Raw genomic sequence first — 19,490 nt, forward strand, 5'->3', positions numbered from 1 at the left:
CCCTTGGGGACAAGTTGTTCATGAAGTTGGATCATTAGGGCTTGGTCAATGGTAGCTGACTTGAGTTGTAAATAAGCACTGAGCCCCTTATTTTGCAGCAGGTACGACAGCCATGGTACCAAAGCTGTATACCTGGGTGGCCCCAAATCCTGTGGCATGATGTACTGACCCTATCCAGGAGTGGGTGGCTCAGAGCTGCACCTGACACTACTGTTCAGATGCTTCCCAAGGCATTTCGCACCATTAAGGTACAGCTGGAGATGGCTTTCCTCAGCACTTCCTGGTGTCCAAGGAGAGTGGCTGGGAACTGGGAAGCAGGTGGAGTCACATGGTGAGATCTCAGTGCTCAGTTTGAGGGCATAGAGAAGCTTTGCCTAAGAACAGAGTTCCTTTCAGCTCAGTCTATGCAGACTAGGAAGGTAGAGCTTGCAACCCTGCCAGTAACCCCAACAGAATGTGCCTGGAGGTACATCTTCCCTCTCCCCAAAGGCAGGAGAGGGCAGCTAAGTTCTAGGGCCACCAGGCAGACCTTGGCCTTGCCTGCCAGTCTGGATTCTCTATACTTCTGGTTTCAGAAGTCAGAGGCACATGATGCTTCTAAGGCAGGACTCCTGTCTCCTGCACCCAGGGAGCTACAAACAGCTTGTGACAGAGAGGTACATTTCCTTAACAAAAACCAAAACACCATTTACTTTTCTCATAGGCTGACCAAGAGGATGGCTATCCTAACACTGTCCCAAACCTAAGCATCCCTTCCAGTGCTCTCTTGGTGGATCACAGAAGCACAAAGTCCAGACAGACAAAGAAGGAGACTTTTTATTAGCATCGTTACAGGCAATGCGTTCCATGAGCTGATGCTCAGTGTGCAACCCACCTATGCCTCAGGACAGGTCAGCAGTGTGAATCTACTATTGGACACAGTGCAGAAATAGGGCCACCCTGAATGCCAACAGAAGACTGGAAATCACTTTACAAAAAGTAAATAAAAATAATGCCATTTTCTATTTAGAAAAGTGCTAGCTCATTGGTGGCAGAACACAGAAACACTGGTGGTTATGCCCCAGCCACATTCCAGCCCCCTAGGCCAGGCAGCCCAAGCTAAGTGTCCAAAGGTTGATGCTGTGCGTGCCTGTGCAGCAGGACTCCCCTGCTTCGAGTTCTAGCTTCTGAAGTGTGCAACCTAACGATCAGCCACCCTCAACAGGCCCAAGTGTTTGGACCTTCTCAAAGAGATTCCCTTTGTAAGGCTTAAATCTGAGTAAAAGAATGAAGAAACCAAATACCAAATCTTAAAAAGTCAAATGAGTGGAGCCCGTGCCGATTCTGAAAAGCCTTCTTGTCCTCCTTAGAGCTCTACTTTGGTAACATTAACATTTAACCAGTTAGCAAAATATTTAACCCAGTTAGCAAAATTAACACCGTCATTTCAATAGTTATTCCTTTGTGCATAGTAAATGTTGCAAGATGAACTTCACATTTGATAAAGCAGATTTGAAAACAGTTTACCAGAAAGTGTGCCTCCCTTCCACACCTATCTAAGCTCAGGGACATGAGAATAGGCCCCTGTGAGCCTGTGGTGCACCTGTCCACCAGGCTAGATGGTCTGATAGCCAGCGTGACTCCTCTTCCTGCCGATGAGGTAGGCGATGAGGACGATGAGGACCAGCCCTGCCAGGGCACCACCCACAGCAATGGGGATCAGCATGTTGTTACCATCCTGCATACACTCTTCCACTGCAACAAAGACAGCCCAATGTCTTCCCCTCAGCTCCCACCCCAGCATGAGGGGAAAGGATGAGGCCAGGGCAGGGATGTCAAGGTCACCACCTTTGGGAAGTCTATAGACCACAAGTGGGTTTTTTTGCAGTTGAGTAATCACAAGCTCGCTCTACCCAGGATTGAATGATGCTGACCACTCTGGACCAGTAGTCAGCTGTGCTGTACTTGGGCACAAGTCCCTCAAGACATGAAACTCCTTGGAGAGAGCTTTCAGAAACAGCCACTACTGTCATTTTCTACAATCTCTTTCCTTAGCCATGGCATCCTTGCCTCACATACCTATGCCTGCAGTTCCTTCCTCACAAAGGGAAATCTTAAACTGGGATTAGGTCTTTGCAGAGGAAAAGGGTGTTTCCTACCCTAACATCCTGGCCCCACAAGAATCTCCAAGATGCTACTGTTCAATGGATGCTACTTACCAGACCCAAACCTGTCACTTTCAACTTTGAAGGCCTGGACCTGAATGCTGAAGACGTTAAGGGAAAACACCTCAGTGACATAAATGTGCTCCTCAGTGTTGCACTTGTAGGAGTTTCCAACAGTGGCCTGAAGAGCTCTCAGTGAATGGTTGGAGGCGCTGAATGTGGGCTCTGCAATGCGACAGAGTCTGCTCAACCACAGGCTACAGTGGGTGAGCAGCACATGAACTGAAGGAAGGCAGAAAAAAGCCCATCTCACCTATGGCATCTGGAAGAGTCATAGTCAACTGGACTCCTTGCAGGAAAAACAGTCTGGAACTGGCATTCTGAAAGAAACGACAGCTGTCAGGCACAGGAGACCATCTATAGTGGGTGTCACCTGGTCAACAGGATATCTACATAATAAAAACAGAGCAAACCTCTGCTCTTTGGTCAGTTCTTCAAGTTTTCTCTCCATTTATTTACTTGTTGGTTTATTTGATTGCTTCAGTGTCTTACCCACAGTTATGTCTGGGTAAGAGTCTTGGATTCCCTGGAATTGGAGCTACAGACAAGTCATGAGCTGCCATGTGAGTGCTGGGAATCGTACTAGAACCTGAGTCCTCTGGAAAAACAGCTAGTGTTCCCAATTGCTGAGTCATGGCTCCAGCTACCAGACTTTTTTTTTTTTTTTTTTTTTTTGAGACAGGGTTTCTCTGTGTAGTTGTGGCTGTCCTGGACTGGCTCTGTAGACTTCAAACTCAAGATTGATCTGCCTGCCTCTGCCAATGCTGGGATTACAGGTATATGGTACAGCACCCAGCCAGACTTTTTTTTTATATATATACAAATTGTTACTATGCAGCCCAGTGAGGTCTTTAAACTCATGTTCCTCTCAGTACTTGGACTAAAACAAGCATTGATATGTCCAACTTCTGAGACTGTTGGTACCAGTTTATCCACTACAATTGAGACAACAACAACAACCATGCTATTAAAAATATATCTTTAGAATGGTACAGAAAGTTTGAAATCTAGTGTAAGAAATTATTATTAATGAGCTCATTTGAATGACACTATTACAATATTTATGCTGGCTGGGATATAGTTGGGGTGTAGGAGGGCCTGGGCACATACATGACCCAGCACTACAAAAACAAGGATACTTCCAAGTGCCATTTACACGATTCTACTTTGCTAACTATACATGTGACTTTTCCCAGGAGATGGTACAAGTGGTAGACAGAATGGCAGTGAGAAACAGGTGGCACACCCTGGCTTCACTCTTCTTTCTGCAGCCACCAACAAATACCTAGCCACAATAGGTCTTCTCAAATATGGGCAGAATAACTAAGTAGTGTGTATTTGCTGGTGAGAAGCAGAAGACTTAGAAGTCCTCTTATGTGGGGTGGGCATCTCTTACGTGGCATGAGTCATCTCTTCCTTCCTGAGGAAGCAGTGAATGCTTCTCCATAGTCCCTCCAGCTCCAAATAGCCCGAATTCCTGACTACCACCATACCAAGGGTGTGAAAAAGGTGGCACAACAGAAACCTATTGAATACACCCCAACTGATGAAAGAGAACAGAACCTTACCATCCCAAACTGCAACTCCAGGACACTGTTCTTGTTCCCCACTTTCAGGGTCACCATTTGAACACTGCAGCTCCCATTATACGTGTCACTTGGGTTGACATTGAACGCTCTGGTTACAGTCTGACAAGAAAACAAGACATTACTCCAGGCTCTGGTGACCCTCTCAAAACACAGATGACACCACTAATAGCTGACGGAGCAGACACACACACTCTAACAAGTCAGGAGGAATGGTTAACCACACCCGTGCAGGTTTCTAGGTTCCCAAATAGTACTTGTTATTCAGAATGCTGTGCCTTGCATGGATGACTTGGACTGGACTGCATGATAGCTATTCTTGGTGTCAATATCTGGAATTAACTAAAACCTAATGACTGGGTACACTTGTGAGGGATTTTTTTCTTAATTAAATCATTTGAAGTGGTAAAATCTACTTTTAATCTGGATCCTTTAAGGTGGGAAGGTTCATTTTTAACCTGAGCCACACCTCATGGCAACCTATATAAAGGATGAGGAAGAAGAAAGTGTGCTTTGCCTGCCTGCTCTTGTTAAAGAGACCATTTCTTTGCTGGCATTACAGCCTACTTTGGAATTCTGGTGTATCCAGAAGATGAGATAAGACATCCAAGCCTGTGAACTGAACAGGTACTATATTCTTGATCCTTCTATTGGTAGACATTTTTCAAGTAGCTGGACCATAGCCTATAAGCCATTCTAATGACTCATTCTATATAAATAGATGGTGGTTAAAATGAACATGGCTCCCACAGGCCCACAGGGAGTGACACTATTAGGATGTGTGGCATTGTTGGAGGAAATGTGTGACTTGGGGTGCTTTTGAGTTTTCAGAAGCTCAAGCCAGGCCTACTGGCTGTTTTTCCCTGCTGCGTGCTGATCCAGATGTAGAATTCTCAGCTACCTCTCCAGCACCATGTCTGCCTACATGATGCCATACTTGCCACCACATTGATTATAGACTAAACCTCTGAAATGTAAACCAGCCCCAATTAAATGTTTTCCTTTGAGTTGCTGTGGTCATGGAGTCTCAGCAATAGAAACTCTAGGATATGTGTGTGTGGGGGGGGGGGGGATCTATTAAAATGGTTTATAAATATATTACACATATACAGAGGCTTGAGTTGTTTTGTTTGTTTGTTTTTCGAGACAGGGCTTCTCTGTGTAGTTTTGGCTGTCCTGGACTCACCAGGCTGGCCTTGAACTCACAGCAATCCGCCTGGCTCTGCTTCCCTGAGTGCTCAAATTACAGGTGTGTGGCACCAGGCCCAGGGTATACAGATAAAGATTTATCTAAAGTTCTCCTCTACAGAACCCTAACACAGCCCCTGATGCTTTTCCTAGCTTTCTCCATCCTCAATGCCTCAACTGGTCCTTCTGCCTCAAGCATCCTTTCTGAATGGCTAAGACTACAGGTGCATGCAAACTTGGCCCAGCTCAACCATACACTGAAAATTCAAACAATTCTTTCCCATCCCCACAGATATAAGGGACAAACAACTTCAGAAGTGTAAAAATAACACAAAGTTTGGGTGATAAAAGCTGAAGGAAAAGATAATGCTCCAACTAGGATAGAGGCACTTCATCGTGGGCTTTCATGGGCAGATAATACATAACCTATTCAGACAAATGTACCCCAAGACTCAGAACAGTGGTCAGAGAGCAAGTGGGGCACATACTAGCTCTGCACCTCTTGGTCTGCACAACAGATAGCATACTAAGCAACAACCTGCAATGATAAAAGCAATCCCCCATTCCTCCCTACCATGTTGTCCTTCTTCAAGTAGGTGATGTTCAGCTGCAGTGCCATAGAGGCCAGCAGGCAGGTTCCGTTGTCACCAGTCACATTGTACTTGGACACATTGGGGTTTGTGGGCACAGGTGGTGGCGAGGGGCTGGGTGGCAGAGTGGTTGGAGAAGGCCCGTCCTGTGTGCAGCGTGTCTCTGCAGGGACAATAAAGGCAGTTGGAAGGACAGTTCAAAGTCCAGCTTGCTTATCACAACTACCCCACATGCTGGAGTACATGTCAGAACTGGAAAAACCCACTTCTGAACTCTGAAAGGCATTCCCCCAACCAGTGACTGCTAAGCACGTAAGAAGCAGGAAGAGGCCCCAGAGCACGCTAGCTGCTTGTTGCCCCCAACCCATACTCTTTCCACTTAGCCTTCCTTCTCGGTGGGCACGCAGACATATAAAACCTATATTATGAGGCAAAGAGAAAGCCTTACCCTGCCGTGAGGGAGCAATGTCTAGGTCCTACCATATGCATGAATTCAAGTATTTACTGAGCTGTCACTGCTAGAAACAAGACTTGGGCTCTTGACAGTCAGGGCCTGGGCAGGCCTGCCATTTATAAGAACACATGAACTAACTACAGCCTAGTTCTAGCAGCAAGAATGTGCAAAAGCCTGCAGGGAAGGGGAGGGGAGAAGAGAGGAGGGGGTCTGCTATTACAGGCTGTTATTACTAACTTTTCAAAGTCATGGAAGAATTCTCTCCTATGTTTAACTTACACATAACAAACCTTCAAGATTAAACCATGAATAATTGGGCTAGAGAGATGGGCTTGATGGTTCTCACCATCTCCCACCGATCCAAGGGAGATCCAGTACTTCTGGTTTCCTCAGATAGTGCACATACCCACACAAAGACACACACATCATTAAAAAAGAAAAAATCCCCACAATGATGACAAAGAGGCATGAACAAACAAGGCTAGAGAGATGGCTTAGTGATTAAGAACACACATTATGTTTCCAGTAGCCATGTTAAGCAACTCACGACTGCATGTAACTACATCTCTAGCCTCTAAGGGCACCTGTACTTGTGCACAAACTCAGTCAACCCTCACCTCGCCAAACAAACAAACAAATATCAGTCCACTGGTCAACTGGAAAGTCTGGTGCCTGGCAGATGCCCCTGAACCTGGTAAGACCTTGGTTGGTCTATCCTCGGGCCTGTAGCAGCACCATCTTCAGCCCATTTCAGGTTGAGTACGATCTGCCAGACCTGCTTCTACACACACATGTGCGCAAAAACAAACAAACAAACAAACAAACAAAAAACAAACCCCAGAAAAAAGGCCAGCTTCACCTATCCTGGCCTGTGCTTTACTTCCTCCTTAAAGATTTTATTTTTTATTTTATGTGTTTAAAGTGTTTTGCCTGCAGCTAGGCAGTGGTGGCACATGACTAATCACAGCACTTGGGAGGCAGAGGCAGGTGGATCTCTGAGTTTGAGGCCAGCGTGGTTCACAGAGTTCCAAGACAGTCAGGACTACACAGAAAAAACCTATCTCAATTGCTACACTAACTCCAGGAATTGTCTGTGAAAACATAAAAAATGTGCTATGTAAGCATAAAATTATGTTGCCAGGCGGAAGATACGTTTCCTACGGGAATCAGCTTCCTGGAAGTCCCTAGCAAGAACCCTAACATGGCCATCTAAGCCAAAAGACGTATTCTAAGTCCCACGCTTACTTGGTTGCAGGATTAAATTGATGAGCTTTTTTGCTGTTTCTCTATGATTCTTGGAATAGTACAATTAACTATCCAAGGATTGCTAATAGATTACTAAAAGCTTTAGCAAATAAGAGTAGAAGGAAAATAAAATTTTGGAGAGGTAAAAATCAGATTCAGCATCAAGAATTGCTTGTGGAAAAACCAAACATTGTAGGTAGTAAAAGGACTGCCTCCCAAGGGTTGAGTTCTGACCTCCCCCCTACATGCATGCACTGCACTGCACGTACGCACAAGCATGCACACACATGCACACACACACACAAAGTTATTTTTTTAAAAAGAAAAACTAACCCCACATTTGTACCACACACAACCGGCCTGGATAACCTGAAGCTTTGGCACTGCGGGTACTGGCTGTTCCCAACTTTTGTCAGTCTACCTAATTCATCCCCACAAGAAGTCTCATATGCACCTACGGAAAAGGCCCACTGCTGTAACAAGCAAAGTCTGTATGGAAGAGTAGAAGCAGTGAAGCTGGCAGGACTTGACCCAAGTTACCATCTTGCAGAACCACTCAATTCTCCTAATTATGTGTGTGGGTTGTTATTTTACCCTTTGTTCTGTCAATAACACCTTTGTCATTGCATTGGCAAACAGAAAAGCCCATCTATGGGCTGAAGAGATGGTTCAATAGGTTAAGAGAACTTGTTGCTCCTCCAGAAGACCAGTTTTGTTTTGTTTTCCCCAGCATCCACTTGGTGGCTCTCAAGTGTCTTTAATGCCAGTGTCCAGATGATCTAATGCCCTCTTTTTGGCTATCTTGGACACCAAGCATGAACCCAGTGCACAAATACACATACAGGCAAAACACATACACATAAAATAAAACCATTTTTTAAAAAGGGAACTTTCCCCCACAAAAACCTCATACAACCAAAAAGACCAACTCTATTTGTGTCACAACAATATATCAGAACATATTTTAGACCATGACTATCGCAACAACTGGGCTTTGCTTAAGTTAGTGCAAGAGCACCTAATGCAAGTGGTTATGTTGTCAGGTGCAGTGGTGCAAGTCTTTAGTCCCAGCACTTAGGAGGCAGAGGCAGGTGGATCTCTGTGAGTTTGAGACCAGCCTGATCTACAAAGTGAGTTCCAAGATAGTCAGAGCTACATAAAAGAGAGACCCTGTGCTAACAAAACAAAACGGGGTGACATGTCACAACAAAGCTTCTAGATGCTATCCTTCACAATTAGCTTCATATGTAATAAAATACTTTCTTTTTAACTTTAGATGGCAGAATAGGGTCATCTGCTGAGAAAATACACCTTATACGTGCTGCCTGCAAATGACATAGCACTGAGATAACACTTGAGTTAGCTCTATCCAGCGGTCACATCACAGTATTCATTAAGATTATTGAAGATAGCCAGATGCGGTGGTACATGTCTGTAATCCCAGCACTCGGGAGGCAGAGGCAGATGGATCTCTGTGAGTTTAAGGCCACCCTGGTCTACAAAGTTTGTCCAGGACAGCTATGGCTACACAGAAAAACCTTGTCTCAAAACAACAACAACAACAACAAAATTACTGAAGAGACCTGAGAAGGAAGTCAGGGCAAGCAGTCAGGTAAATCTTAAGCAAATCACATGACCTCACCTTTTCAATGGATAATTTGGGGCAAAGAAGCATCAGGGGCCCCGGGCTGGTTAACAGATGAAGGCCAGGAATCACACCTCCTCAGAAAGGTAAAGTCAACTTGAGATTGTCTGGTCTGAACAAACTGTTTGGCGGGTAGAGTGTTTTGTTCAATACCCACAGGATCACACCTGTATACTGGACAGATGACTGGGACAGCTTGTGTTAACTAACTTTCTATCCTCCTCTTGAGGATCTGCCCACTCTCACCTTCTTTAAAGGCCACCATCTCTTAAAAGCAGAAAGGCTGCCAGACCAAGGTGCAGACTCGCTCCACTGGGGAGTGTGTCACCTGTAGGACCTCACCCAGCACCTTACCTTCTTTGCTGAAGTTGCCATTCGGCAGGTAGGCCTGGATAGTGGAATTAAGGAGTGTGATGGTCACGTTGCCCATGTAGACCTGGATAGCACTAAAACATCGGTACGTCTTATTGATGTCTGCCTTGATGTCAGTTACGGAGTCCACAGTGTAGATCCCTGCATCCCAATCAACAAACAAAACAAAACACAATTTTTAACTATTTGCAGTACTTAGTTAAAAGTGACTTAATTACTACCATCTTGTATTATTTTCTTTCTTTTGAAGCTCAAGAACAGTTTTGTTGGCCTTTGAAAGAAAAACGCCAGGGCAGGCAAACTGTAAATTTCAGAGACTGAGGAAAGAAAGTGGAGAAGAGGAAGAGGGAATCCATGCCATGTACTGTTGAGCCAACATGCAGTCAGACACACAGTGGCTAGTGAAAAAGCCTCAAGTACCAGAGAAAGCATACTTAGGCTCTAGCAAGCATCTAAAAGAAAGGACAGGAAAGGGAAGTCATGATTCAGAAAGGCAGGCATACGTAACAGACCCTCATGGCACGTGGAAAGGCCAGTTTTCTACCCCTCCCTTTGGTTTTGCATTTTATCACAGAGGTCTTACCCTTGGTGCTGGCATTGGAAAAATGTTGTGTGTCTGACAAGTTATAAGTAAAATACATGTGCTGGACACTGTAACGTGTTGCATCTCTTGTGAAGTTGAGCTTCAGTAAATATCCTCTTTCAAAAGCAATTGCGAGTCTGGGTTCAGAAGCATTTTTTCCACCACAAGAACTGCTATTTTTCAGCACTTCTGCAGAGGGCGGCAGGAAAATGGTCGAATTCTAGAACAAATACAATTCCGTTGATACTCCATGAGAATGTATGCTAAGGAGACAACTGCCAAAGACATATCTAAATGCACGGAACCTTCAGTCAATGTTGAAGCAGTCACTCACAAAAGATACTCTACTTGGGTAGTATTTGTACACATTACTCCACACATGCAAACTATGTGTGCAGATTAAACCAGGGTGGCCACCATTTCTACCTCCTTCAAACTTCTGAGTATTCTGAAATACTAACTGGCTATGACAGGTGCACGTACAAAGTGTTCTACAAGTTCTCAAGTTGTAAGGTAACCAATAAGAAGCTCACTTCAGTGTCACTAACAGAAATAGGATGACAAGTGAATCAAGTGTGAGAGGACTGACTTAGTCATAGTTAAAATCTGTTTCTCATTCACTGTGTGCACACCTTAATTCTAGTACTCAGGGGGAGGCAGGAAGATTACAAGACTGAGGCCAGCCAATGCTTTGTAATAAAACATAACATAAATATAAAAAATTTTAAACTCTACTATTAAACTAATTTCAACTTGTAACAGAATCAAAGCTAAAATTACCTTGAAAGTAAAGAATCTAACTTGATAATACCACTATTTTTGGAACAAAAAATATCTCACATAAGACAAATAAAAAGCAGAGGCAGGCAATATGGCTCAGCGGGTAAATGCACCTGCCATCAGACCCAACAACATGAGTTCAAATCCCAGGACCCACATGTTAGAAAGACTAATTCTCCCAAGTTGTCCTCTGGCTTCTATCCATATTCTCTCTCTTTCTCTCTCCTTTTAAAAGTAAACTAGAGAGGCTGGAGGGACTATCAGTGGTTACTGGCTGCTCTTCAAGAGGACCTAGATTAAATTCTCAGCATTCACACGGTGGCTCACAACTAACTTGAACTCCAGTTCCAGGAGATCTGATTCCTCTTCTGGCCTTTATAGGCACTGCACAGACATACATGCAAACACTAATTTACAAAAATAAATAATTTTTAAAAACATAAATTAGAAGCTTATAAAGTCTTGGAGCAATATTTACTATTACAAGGCATTTCTCTAAAAGCAGGTCTTTCCACATTAACATGTTAACGAATACAAATGAGTATCCACTGCTCTCCAGCACAGAACTGAGTGCTGCTATATGGGTTGTGAAATGGACGAGACAGTTCCAATCAAGAACTGAAAACAAATGTAACTCAGGGCTGAATTACTAAGACAAGACTTTGCATAGCCCAGGCTAGGCCTGAACTCCTGGTCCTTGTTAAGTTGTAAGATTACATGTGTGGTGTATGTCATGAGTCAGGGATGTACTTAAACGGGTAATTACACATAATGAATGTGTGAAATGTCTACTGACAGGTAACTGAAAGAAAAGAAAATATAGTAGGCAACTCATCTGCTAGCCATCTAAGAACTGTAGAAACACAAACTTGCTTTAATGTAATCACTAAGAATGTATTTTTGTTTGTTTGCTAATTTGTTGAGATAGGGTCTCAATGTGTGGTCCTGACTGACTCAGAACTCTCAGCCTTGTAGGCTGGCCTGCCTCTGCCTCCTTCTGGGTGCTGGTACTAAAGGTGTGTGTCACTATTTCAGCCCACTTAGAGCATCTTTCTTAAAGGAATACAGTCGGCAGAACTGCTCACCAAGCCACCACTTAGAATACATCTCTTGGGATACAGTGATATTCTGAAGCAAATGAAGCAGATCAAATAAATCTAGAGCTTTTTATTGAACATGAAAAATATAAGAAAGCTAACCAAGGAGCACCAGGGAAGTTTAGCAAACTCGCCGTTTACCATTGCGGTAGTGCAAGGTGACTGTAAAATAACCAGGAAGAAATTCAGAAAATGTTATCATTCCACAGTAGTTTGTTGTGCAGAAATTACCGACTGGCCTAGATGCTATATGCACAAGTGAGAAGGCTAGACTCAAGTAGGGTAATTTTTCAGTCTCACAAATGTTGTTTTCTCCTACCTGAGAACCATGTTCAGTCTCATAGGTGATGAGAAAGGAGGCAGAGAAGTTGGCCATTATACAAGCCGTGCCATTGTCATCTTCCACCACAAATGCCGAGGCACCATGTGCAAGGCCTGCTGCTTCCAGTAAAGAAGAAACAATCAGACATTGACTTCAAAGCACAACTGGTATTTCTTGTTTTCTGCACCTTTTATTAAGATTCACCACGTTCGGTAAACACTGAACTAGACAAGTGAGTCACAGGCTGTTGTCCTAATACTGAAGGTGTTCCGACCCTGGACTCCATAGAAAACTATCTTTTTAAGGCTCGGTCCCCAGCACCGACACTGCAGCCCACAACCTTCTGTAATTCCACTTCCTCGGGATCCAGTGCTCTCTTCTCATCTCCAAGGGTAAATAATACACACAAACCCTCCCAAACACATGCACATAAAAATAAAATTTTGAAAACACAACATGGCTAGCCTAGTAAGAGTTACTATTGCTATGACCAAAAGCAGCTTGCAGAAGGGTTTATTTGGCTTTCACTTCTATATCACTGTTCATTACTGAAGGGAGTCGGGACAGGAACTCAAACAGGACCTGAACCTGGAGGCAGGAGCTGATGCAGAGGCCATGGAGGGGTGCTGCTTACTGGCTTGCTCCCCACTTTTATATTATAGAACAAAGGACCACCAGCCCAGGCATGGCACCACCCACAATGGGCTGGACCCTCCCCCATCAGTCACTAATAAAGAAAATGCCCTGCAGGCTTGCCTACAGCCCATCTTAGAGGGAAGATTTTCTCAGTAGAGGCTCTCTTGTCTCAAGAGAGCTCTTGCTTGTGTCAAGCTTACACAAAACTCACCAGCATAATAGCTAAATTGTAGTGGCATATACATGTAACCCCAGAACAAGACAGGCAAAGGCAGAAGGATCACACAAGTATTTGGCCAACCCAGTTTATCTAGGCCAGCCCATAGCTACATACCAAGTCCCCGTTTCAGACAAACAACTGAAAATAGGGGTCGGAGAGACAGCTCAGTGGTCAAGAGTACTTACTGCTCTTCCACAAGACCCAAGTTTGAGCTCCAGCACCTACATCAGGTAGCTCACACCCTCTTGTAACTCCAGTTCTAGGGGGTCCAACATCTTCTGCCTCTGTGAGCACCCCTCACACATACGCAAAATAAACTAGAAAGACTTGCAGCCTGACTGAGGGCAGGAAATGTCACTACTGCAGGCCTAAGACTTTCTTGGCTTGGATGCCCTTAGAAGGATCTGAGGTCACACTCAACACGGCAGATACCCCCATGGGAGTACACAGTCCAGCTCTGCCTAATCTGTCTTTTCATGAGTTTTCTTGTAATTGGTTAATCATCCCCTCCCCTAATCTAGTAAACATGTATATTCAGAGGAAAACAAGTATTACTAAAATTTAAAATAAATTTTATGGCTTTTGAGAACACACCCTTTCCCAGCTAACTGCTCCCATTCTCTGGGATCTTTAACATTAAGCCATCTTTAACATTACTACTCCCACCTTAAAAAAATAAAATGGGGGTAGATAGGGACTAGAGAGACAGCTCAGAGGAGAAGAGCACTGGTTGCTCTTTCAGAGGACCCAGGTTCAGTTTCCAGCAACAACATGGCAGCTCATAAAAATCTATAATCTAGTTCTGCAAGATCTGAAGTCCTCTTCTGGCCTCTGTGGGCGCTGCATGCACACAGTGCAGACATATAAGCAGGCAAAACACTCATGCATGGGGCTGGAGAGATGGCTCAGTAGTTAAGAGCTCTGTCTGCTCTTCCAAAGAACCCGGGTTCAATTCCCAGCACCCACATAACAGCTCACAACTGTCTGTACCCCAGATCCAAGGGGTCTGACACCTTTACACTAATGACATAAAATAAAAATTATTAAAAAAAAAAACACTCATGCATAAAATAGACAAAACTAAAATATTTAAAATAAAAAAGGGGCTAGAGAGATGGCTTAGGGATTCAGAGCACTTGTTATCGCAGAAGACCTGGGTGATTCTCAGCATTCACACAGTGAATTTATAATTCCAGTTGTAGGGGATCCAATGTCCCCTTCTGACCTCGGCAAGCACTAGGCATATACATGCAGGCAAAACACTCATGCACATAAAACATATCTTTTAAAAATTGTCTAAAAGGCATGCAAGTTTTAAATCTTCAAACAAAAAGAACAATTTTCTAATTTGTTAAGATGCCTACAACAATCCTGGGACTGGAACAGGGGCAGCTGCCAGGAGTCCCCACCTGCCTGCTAAGGACCTGCTCCTTTCTCCAGGGGTCAAAGAGCAATGATGGCTAGTTCTTTTAAAACACACTTGTGGAAACTCCCTTCCCTGCAACTAGTAAGCAGAGGGAAGCACACAAGCTTAAGTCAGAAGCTCTTCACCAGTTACTAGCTACGTGACCTTGGAGCCAGTAGCAACCACCTAACCACCTTGAGGTTACACAACAGAGAACAGGAAGAGCACAGAACCTCAAGGCTGGCTGTCAGAGTGTCTCAGCAGTTCACCACTTAATCAAAAAGCCTTGCTTCTCAATCCCTTTTGTTTTGGGGGCTCTCTTGTTTCTTTGCACAGGATTTACTAGGACTCTTGGACTCAAGTGTGTTGCCACCAGGAAGACCTACTTAACAAGTACTTGTGACACATTTACTTTGTGACAAACATTTCTCAAAGCACTTTTCAATTAAATTACTATGACAACCCTAAAAGTTTGTTGTCACTGTGATTCCCTCCTATTGAGGTGGAGAGGCCCAGAGATACTAACTTGCTTCAAGGGCAAGGCAAGTGAGTAGCCCAGTTTTTGTTTGCTTTGGTGTATGGCCTAACGACCACGCTGCATCTTCGGCACTTGGTAAATAAGTATTTTTGAAACCAGCTTGGATTACTTACATAGTGAGACCCTGTCGCCAACCAACTACACCCTAAATTATCTTGGCTTCTTTCCTTCAAATCCAATTTCTTATCTAGTGAAGCACAATCACCTTTGAACACTTAACTAAAGGGCCAAAGTTCCAACTGCCACCTCTAGAGGGATGATGGCTAGCTTCCTCCCTGCTGGCTAGCATCCATAAGGCCGGTACATGCTATGCAAACTGCTGTGGGAGAAAAGTGACAAGTGTTTGTACATCTAGAAAGCTCCTTTTGCTTAATTCAGTTCAGGACTACTGCTTTAAAGCTAGTTCCGTGCACTCACATGTGTCTGGACAAAAGGCTGGGGCTCTTATTAATCGAGCAAAGGAGACAGGCCATTCATTCCCAGTACAGGTGTCAGTCTGCTACAATCTGCATACGCACAGCAAAGGCCAGGTCAAGATAACAATGTCTGAATTGGTTCTAACAGAATATAAATCCCAAATTACAAGACCACAGACCAGCAATCTAGTGAAGAATTCAAGATCCCACAATCCAGACTGACATTAATTAGCAAGGACTTCTCATACTTCTGGACTAACAGGGCTCATCCAGAAAGGGGAAGGTCATGGGGTTAGCCCAACAACTCAACAGTCCTATTAAGCAACCATACATACTAGTTTCAGTTCACACTCTGCTTTCTATTAAGCAACTCAACACACCGGAAATTTGGAAGAGCTGGCAATTAATATAGGAACAATTAACAATTCCGAAGTTATAGAACTTTTTTAAAGATAAAATTATTTTTGAAGCCACACAATTAAAACAAATATTTAAGGAAGCTCTAAATCGAAGTTGCTCAAGTTCTTTTATGAAAGTTGGAACATAACATGGCGTAAGTATACGGTGTCACAGATTTTCCCCTACCCACTTTAATTCTGTTTTGAGACAGTGTCTTACTCTGTAGCCTAGGTTGGCCTCCAAGTCACAGAAATTCTCCCACATCAGACTGCTAAGCGCTAGGATTACAGGCACAAGCCGACACATCCAGTTAAAAAAAAAAAAAAAAAAAGTGGAGGGGCTTTCACTACCGTTACCAGGCTGACCTCCAATTCTAAATTCCCCTGCCCCCAAGTCTAACAAGTGTGAGGCACCACAGGTTAGTTTCATTTATTTATTTCTTAATTATTTTATGTCTGCAGCAGTGTCTCTAGTCCCGCCTATCCTATAGCTCATTACATAGACCACAACGGCCTGTTAAAGAGATCCTCTTGCCTTCCTAGCGTGAATTAAAGGTGTAAACCACCTTGCCAGCCAGAGCTTAGTTTTAAAAACATGAAATGAGGCCTGGCATGATGTCCCAGCGATTTAGTACCAACCAAGATTTGGGAAGCAGAGTCAGGCGAATACCTATGCGTTTCAGGACAGTATGTTCTACATAGTTGAAGCCCCCTTCCTTTTTTATAGTATAAACATTCTAAGGGTTTTAAGTATATTTGGCTGTGCTGGAGATTTAACTCCGGGCCCATAAGTAATACTAATTACTGTAATGCTGAGTTACATCCCCGAGCCCTGTGAGCTCTTCTAATAAAGCCATTCTGACAGGACAGAACTTGTTTCAGCAATTCCTATTCTAGTTACAACTACTGAGCCATTAAGGGGCACAGGTCCCTTAACAAAAGGCTTCCGATTAGAGACCGCCGAGTAAGCGCACCTCTCTTCTCTCATAGATGAGAGTTCACTTCACACAAGCAGGAAAAAAAAAAAAAAAAAAAAAAAGGAAAATAAATTCCATAACGTCACAGTTACAGAGTCGTGGTGTCGGATGGGTCTTGAGAGGTGCTCGGGAATTCGTGAGCATGTGTACGGCCCAGGTGAACTCTCGCCAGCTCGGGGCCCGCAGACGCTGGCACCGCAGCCAACCCCTCCGCGTTCCCGGGAAACAGCGGAGGTGAGAAAGGGCACCTCAGGCAGGGGCAGGGGCAGCCCCGTTCCTCTCACAACGCAGCTCAGGTGCAGGCAGCACCGCCTGCCAGGAACTCCAGCCCAGCTCCTTTCCGAGCGCCTCAGGCTGGGCTCCCCGCCCGCACCCGCGCCCTCAGGCCCGCGCGGGCTCCGAGGCGGCAAGCGCTACTGCGGAGCCGGCCGGCTCGAGGCCTATTCGACGACCGCGGCCCGGGCGGCCCCTTCCCTTCCCGCCCGGCCTGGCGCCCCGTTCCCGGCCGTCCCGAGACGCCGACCCCGCCCGGCCCTCCCAGGCTTACCCAGCACCAACAGGAGCAGCGGCCGCCGGGCGCCAGGGGCCGCCATGGCACGACGCAGCCGAGGCCGGGGTGCGGCGGTTGCGCGGGCGGCGGGGCCGGCGGGAAGGCGCGTCCACCGACTCGAGAGGACCGGCAGCTGCGGCGCCGGCACCGAAGAGACCCTGAGGCCGGCAGCGCCTGTCACGTGAGCAGCGCCGCGCCCGCCGGTCACGTGAGCCGAGGGGGTCTCGCGAGAGCCTGCCTGGCCCCGGCCTTCTCACTTCTGGACGCTCCACTCGGCACGTGATGCCGGCACGTGACGGTCGCGATCACGTGATCCCCGGGCCACGTGATGCCTTCCCTCGGGTCTTTTCCCCTGTATCCTGAAATGGAAAGTAGGTTGTGGCTTTGAGAAAGGAAAGAAGAAACGTTGCCTGAGAAAGTGAGGGTGGAAACGGGAAGCCGTGAAGGCTGGGCCGAGCTCCTTAGGCCAGCTGCATGCGTCGTTCAGGTCCAAGCCAGCCTAAGGCCTGCAGCCCAGTCTTAGGTTGACATCCATGTTTAGGTCAATACCAGTGTTTACATCTAAGGACAGCATGCATATCCATTCCAGGTGGATAAGGACAGCTAGACCCGTGGGCTAATCACAGGCTGGTCTCAATTTCAGGCTCACGGGCTACCTGTAGGCCCAGACCAGTGTCTAGGGTCAGCCCCAACTGTGTCCATGAACAGGACACTCCTTAAGGACATGTAGGTGGTGGCAAGTGTTGAGAGTGTGGGAAGCACAGATTTCGCTGTATATTCCTAGCTGGCCTCAAACTCTGAGATGAGCCGGCCTCTCTGCCTTCAGAGTGCCTTCAGACTAAAGGTGTGCATCACCATGTCCAGCTAGAAATCCCTGAGTTTTAGCTTGAGGATGCCTCCTGTTTCAGATTTTTCATTCAAGCTGATTTTTTCCTCATTCTCAGAATTGTGGACCCAATAACTGGAGTTTATTCTTTGATCAGAGAACAAGAAACTGGCAGAGGGGCTGGAGAGATGGCTCAGTGGTTGAGGGCACTTGCTCTTGTGTAGGACCTTGGTTCCATTCCCACCACTCACATGGTTCACAACTATCCATAACTTCAGGTCCAGGGAATCTGATGCCCTCATCTGATTTCTGAATGTCCCATACAGGCCCATGATACACAGGCATACATTCAAGTAAAACTCTCATCCACAAAATAAAAATTTAAAAAGAACCTGGAGACCTGTGACTCTTTAAAGAACAGGGTCTTCCTGACTCAGGCAATTGGGGTAGAGTGGGGAAAATGCCTCTTTAATTTTTCTTTTAACTTTATAAATCCACTGAATAGGGGACAGAGAGGTGGCTCAGCGGTAGGACACTTGCCTGGAGTGCATAAGACTCTGGGTTCCTTAAACCTCAGGATACAACAAACAAAACCGGGCTGGGAGGAGGGTTCAGAGGGTAAGAGTGCTTGTGCAAGCGTGAAGACCAAATTCAAACCCCTAGCACAAAGCAGTAACCCAAGGGGACAGAGCTAGGAGGATTCTTGGAACTTGCTAGTGACCAGCCTTGGTCTAAGTTCATTGAGAGATCCTATCTTGAGGAATTAAGGTACAGAGCAATGGACCAGGACAGCTGATGTCCTCTTCTGGCCTTATTCCTGGATAGAAAGGGTCCCACCCTATAAATTTATGGACATGAATTACATGTCCTTACAATAAAATCTTACCAGGGAAACTAGACCCAAGACTTACACTTACCAGACACAGACTGAGGAAAGGGTGTAACAACTTCCTTCCAAGACCCCATAAAGTTGGATGTCTATATGCAGGCTGCAGCTCCCACCAGTGTGTGCTCTGACCACCCGGTGTGTGCATCCAAAGCTGAGAGAAAACTCCCCAGTCCCTGGAGCTTAGCTGGGCTACCTCCACGATGTATGTTAGGCCTATTCAGCTCCTATCTATGCATCCTCCCATTTTCCTGTCTGGTCTGCTGCCCATCACCTGCCTGTTCCTCTGTCTGGGCCTTGCCCTGCCTTCTCTACTGCTAGATTCAACTCTGCAGTTCCACCCTTAACCTGTGAAGCTTGGAGCCATTGCTGCTGCTTCATCTTCCTTGCAACTGGCTTTGACTAAATTAGTAAGTTCAGATGTTGTAGAGTGACAAAATGTTTTGTACACAGGGCACTCGAGACAATGAAGTTCATAGGGATTCTTCCTTGCTCTGTTTTGTGCCTATTGTGGATGAGAAGGAGTGAGTGCCTACATGCACGCATGTTGCAAATGTGCTTGCTTGTGTGTA

General features: G+C 45.4%; 1 protein-coding gene across 2 annotated transcripts; it reads right to left on the minus strand.

Moving 5' to 3' along the window:
- Positions 1-802: 802 nt before the first annotated feature.
- Lamp1 (lysosomal associated membrane protein 1) lies at positions 803-17,423 on the minus strand. 2 transcript variants are annotated; one of them, XM_055608429.1, is made up of 9 exons: positions 17,204-17,423; positions 12,064-12,182; positions 9,868-10,087; positions 9,267-9,425; positions 5,553-5,731; positions 3,773-3,892; positions 2,458-2,524; positions 2,199-2,369; positions 803-1,734 (listed from the first exon to the last, which is right to left on the minus strand). In XM_055608429.1, exons 1-9 carry the CDS (start codon positions 17,247-17,249, stop codon positions 1,595-1,597), a joined length of 1,221 nt encoding a protein of 406 aa, XP_055464404.1. In that variant the 5' UTR covers positions 17,250-17,423; the 3' UTR covers positions 803-1,594. The 2 variants fall into 2 exon arrangements, with proteins under 2 accessions (XP_055464404.1, XP_055464403.1); XM_055608428.1 differs by having other exon boundaries at positions 12,064-12,185.
- Between the last annotated feature and the right edge of the window lie 2,067 nt (positions 17,424-19,490).

The sequence above is a fragment of the Psammomys obesus genome, unplaced genomic scaffold, assembly GCF_907164565.1.
Source record: "Psammomys obesus unplaced genomic scaffold, mPsaObe1.curated_primary_1811, whole genome shotgun sequence".
Classification (NCBI taxonomy): Eukaryota; Metazoa; Chordata; class Mammalia; order Rodentia; family Muridae; genus Psammomys; species Psammomys obesus.